Raw genomic sequence first — 4,356 nt, forward strand, 5'->3', positions numbered from 1 at the left:
AACACCTCCCTCGGGAGGCGCCCTGGCCACGTCCCCAAAGCCAGCTTCTGGTCTGTCGAGGCCCCTGGCCTTCACTGCCACCTATTTGGCATTGCACCCGACCCCAGTGGTTTCTCCTGTGAGTGGGGTGAAGATGTGTCCACGTCACTCCTTCGGGCTATGCCCGGCCACCAGGCGCTTACTTTCGGGACCCCCTTCCAGGCCTGACTCCCTGGGCTTGCTCCGGGCTGGGTCTATCTACTATAGTGAAAATGTTACAGAAAATGTTATTTGCTGATGTTTGCTTGTTGTTTGCTTATTGGCTGACAAATGATTATTCACAGAAACACACTTAGATGTTAAAATACATACATTTTTGTCTGTGGTGTCTAAAAAATGATTTTGACATGTTTTTAATGACAATGAATGGTGTATAAAGTTGCAGTAACACTTTGTGACATCTGGTGGTATAGTTGCAGATTGTTTCACCCTCCCTTTCCAACTGGAGGGACAAACTACAGTGGCTGTGAAATGCATAATTAACATGGATGGCCCTACCTAAAGCCAGTGTTTGTTTTATCCCTTCTAAGCTTCTGTGGGAACATGGACCAGCGGCATGTGTAGATAAAAACAGCTCATTCTAAGGCAACAAAAACACTATGATTCTTATTTTCAGCTGATTCTACAATAATGAAAACATACCTATGTTAATATTATATTCCATTTCTGACAATAGATAGATTTTACACACTGGCCCTTTTAATGAGTAACTAACTAGAGACTGTATAACACTTTAGGACCCTGGGACTGAGACTCAACTATCTTCAAGCTTCCAACCCAAAGCATCTTTCGCAGCTCTGATTGGTTGTTTTTGTTCAGACCCGGTAGATTCGTACAAATCCCTTTAGGAGTTCTACAAAGAGCCACAGAAACGGATGTACTACTGTCAGAACGCAGTGAAAATTCAGCAATAATGACAATGTCACCTACTACAGCTTCAAAGGTCCAGTGTGTAACATTTAGGAGGATCTATTGGCAGAAATGAAAAATAATGTATAACTATGATTTCATTAGTGTTTAATCCCCTGAAAAAAGGAATCTGTGTGTTTTTGTTGCATTAGTGAGCCATTTCTATCTACAGACACTGTGCGTCACCTTCTATGGACTCTGCCGTGTTTCTACAGTAGCCCAGAAGGGACAAACTTAACACGGGCTCTAGATAGGGGCGATCACGTTTTTCATGCATTTCGTGGCCACTGGAGTTTCTCCTTCGCGCTTAGAAGGGGTGGGTGATGCGAGGAAGTCGTGATCTGCAATTACGCCGCTAGACGCCACTAAATCCTCCACACTGGTCCTTTAAAGGGGTCACGTCTCGCATTTTTAACTTTCACTTAAAGAGCCTTTTTTTCTGCTTTTGTTTTGCCCTGATGATTCAGCTCAGACAGCCTTATATCCATAAATTGTGACAATATTTGAAAATGAATTGTGTTTTTCACTTTCACACAGTTTCAACATCTGTCTTACCCTGGCATGCCGATGGTACCCAGAGCCAGAGACAACGAGACGTCTTGCGGCCAGTCGGGAATGAGGGGAATGAGGTCCGTTGCGCCACAGACTGTGTGGGTTCTCCAGCCGCAACGACCAACAACATGGCTTCCCACGGGAAATGCTGGGTTATTGCTTTGGATCACTCTGCGGAAAAACAAAATAACACAAAAACAGAAGAAGAAAATAAGGCATCTGTCAATCAAGGTATTGCCACCTGTTCCCAGTCCGTGGTGTCGCTGTGCTTCTGCTGTAGCTGCTGCATATGGATGGCACACACACGCAAAACCCTCTGTATACAAGTGTGTTGTGGTATCCTGGACAACTGTGTGATGTCAAACCATGTGGCAGATTAGCTTTAAGCACTAACAACAAAGTAGAGAAAATAGATAACACGTGGGTTCTTTGTAAAGTTTGACCACTGAGTGATTTACTGTGTATGTTTATCGAGACTGAAACAGATTAAAGCGTTTGAACACTCAGCCAAGAACATTTCACTTAATCCGTTTTTCGCTTTCTGTAAATCAAAAGGCATCGGTAATTAATAGCAGGTGCAGGACTGGTTCTGATTCGGGGAACAGCGTGCGTGCACAGTGTATCATGACAGACAAAAGGCATTCCTGTGTGCGTGGGTGAAGTGTGTGATGTGTTTGTGTTCCTTACTTGGACACTTGAGTTCCGATCATCACGTCTCCTTCTTTCATGCGAACCCTACTGAACGGCCTGGAGAGACAAACATGACATTGTATACGAATTTTTCCATGCTTGATTTTATAGCATCAAAAAGACCGTTCGCCTTAGTAATTCTGAATGTTTCTTTCGGGCTCACCTCATGTATGGGTCGACGCTGAGAAACACAGCTTCCAAAAGTACCTCTGGAACAAAAACACACACATTAAGACTTAAACAACAGATGTTTTCCGCCTGTGTGTGTGACTCAGTTGTATAAATCATGAGTCAATTATAATGCTTTGTGTTTAATGTTTGAGACATAATGTACACAAACAGCGTGAGCTCCTCTTCAAAGTACTCTACTTCTAAGTAGAGAGAATAAAGAGAATCATCTTACCTCCATCCTTGGGCTCAGGGAGCTCCTCCACCTTGAGCTCAAAGTCGCTGTCCTTCGGGAAGCCGTCAAAGTGCTTCTTCAGGATCCACGTCTTAGCTTGGACCATGATTCTTTGTTCTGAGGGGGGGCAGCTGTGAGAGATGATATTTAAATGAATACGGTAATTCAAGTGGAGGCTGTAATAAAGCTTACTTGAATTATGAATGTGAGAAAAAAGATTTAAACATAGGCATGTGTAATTAACCTAAATCAAACTAAATCAAATATAGACTTTATTAAAGCAGCACAAGTATTAGTTACATTATAATGTTAAATCATTAATTGATGTGGTTCTCCTTGCAGTTTTAGATTATATTTGGAATGAAGGTATAATAACAGGTAAGTTTCCAAACCAAAAACTACTATGCAAAGCAATTATTAAACAGGAATGCATTCACTTTATAGAAGCATGGCCACACACACACACTCATTAAAAAAACAGGAAGAAGCAACCCCAATAAAATTCTGATTATGCAACTCACACACATCAATTGGGGTGATGATAATGTCTAATACAGTTTAAAAGCAGACAGCAGTGAGTGGTGTGTGAAGGTGTAAATATAAAACCAGTAATATAACACTAGTTACTGGCTCGAAAAAGCAAACAGCATAACATTATAAGCTCATAAGTGAGAAGTTAACTCCCTGCTGTGGGCTCTCGGTCTGTTATGTGTTGACTGATATCTCCTCTCATACAACAGCATGCAGTCCGGGTCCGGTTTGCCCACATGTGGTCTTACATACACCCCCATTAGCTGTATCCAATATAACTCACCAGTTGAAGTTCTCCGCAAAAAATCGGCAGAAGAAATGAATTCACTGAACACAACAGCGGCGGGTTGTGGGACGCATGGGAGGAGAGGAGGCGGGACTCGAGCTTTGAGCGTTAAATCTGATTGGTTAAAGGTTTAATACACGTCAGAAGATCATCCAATCAGATTCATGGGGATGGTGGCGGTGTATTGTGTGTGGTAATGTTGGTTGCACTAAAATGGGGAGACGACACTAGACAAGGTAATGTTTTACCATGTTTAGGTTCTTCTTTCAGTCCTGAGAAGTTTAAGGTTGTTTCATTCAAACAGCAGTCAAGACTAGATGAAGCCCTTCAAGAGCAAACCAGGGAGGTCAGGTGACATCTTTATCATCTTTAATAAAGTGTGTATGCAGTGGACAAATAGGAGAGAGGAAAGTAGTGACGTCAAGGTTAAGATTGGGGCATTGTGCAATAAACACAACTGTGAAAATGGTATGGAAACATCAGAGAGGCTTATGTGAGGGAAGAAGAGTCAGTGGAGCATGTAGTTGTATGAGGTATGGGAGAGAGAGGGAGGGATGATGATGAGGAGGAGGAAAAACAGGGAATTAGGGGTGCAGGAATTCACATTAAAGGTGTTACTAAGCATGAGTGAGTGAACACAGGTTAGGGTATTGTTGGGCCCTTAAAGGATACAGGGGTTTCTATGGGGTATGACGGATAAACGGGAATAGGTGATAGGGTGGCTGATATGTATAGGGATTTTATAGTAGGATAGGGCAGTGGTTCCCAACTAGTGGGTGGGGTAGGCCTATATCTCAATCAGATCAGAATCAGAAATACTTTAAGATAAGATAAGATAAGATAATTCCTTTATTTATAAGGAGAAATTCATTTTGACACAGCAGCAATAGGGCAAAGCAGCGCAAAAACAGAAAACAAAGAATATCACAGTAAAAATATTGCTAAT

The 4,356-nt window shown here is 42.1% G+C and overlaps 1 protein-coding gene across 1 annotated transcript in view; it reads right to left on the minus strand.

The window, feature by feature from the left end:
• LOC118337902 (prostaglandin reductase 1-like) overlaps nucleotides 1-3,510 on the minus strand; it is a 6,319-nt gene extending 2,809 nt beyond the window's left edge. Inside the window, exons 1-5 of the mRNA XM_035675058.1 lie at nucleotides 3,408-3,510; nucleotides 2,594-2,724; nucleotides 2,354-2,399; nucleotides 2,188-2,247; nucleotides 1,504-1,671 (exon numbers count right to left, since the gene is read on the minus strand). Of these exons, the coding sequence (XP_035530951.1) occupies nucleotides 1,504-1,671; nucleotides 2,188-2,247; nucleotides 2,354-2,399; nucleotides 2,594-2,699 (380 nt within the window). The 5' untranslated portion in view covers nucleotides 2,700-2,724; nucleotides 3,408-3,510. The remainder of the gene's footprint in view (nucleotides 1-1,503; nucleotides 1,672-2,187; nucleotides 2,248-2,353; nucleotides 2,400-2,593; nucleotides 2,725-3,407) is intronic.
• Nucleotides 3,511-4,356: the final 846 nt, after the last annotated feature.

The sequence above is a fragment of the Morone saxatilis genome, unplaced genomic scaffold (genome assembly GCF_004916995.1).
Source record: "Morone saxatilis isolate NCDOM2014 unplaced genomic scaffold, NCSU_SB_2.0 Contig4, whole genome shotgun sequence".
Classification (NCBI taxonomy): domain Eukaryota; kingdom Metazoa; phylum Chordata; class Actinopteri; family Moronidae; genus Morone; species Morone saxatilis.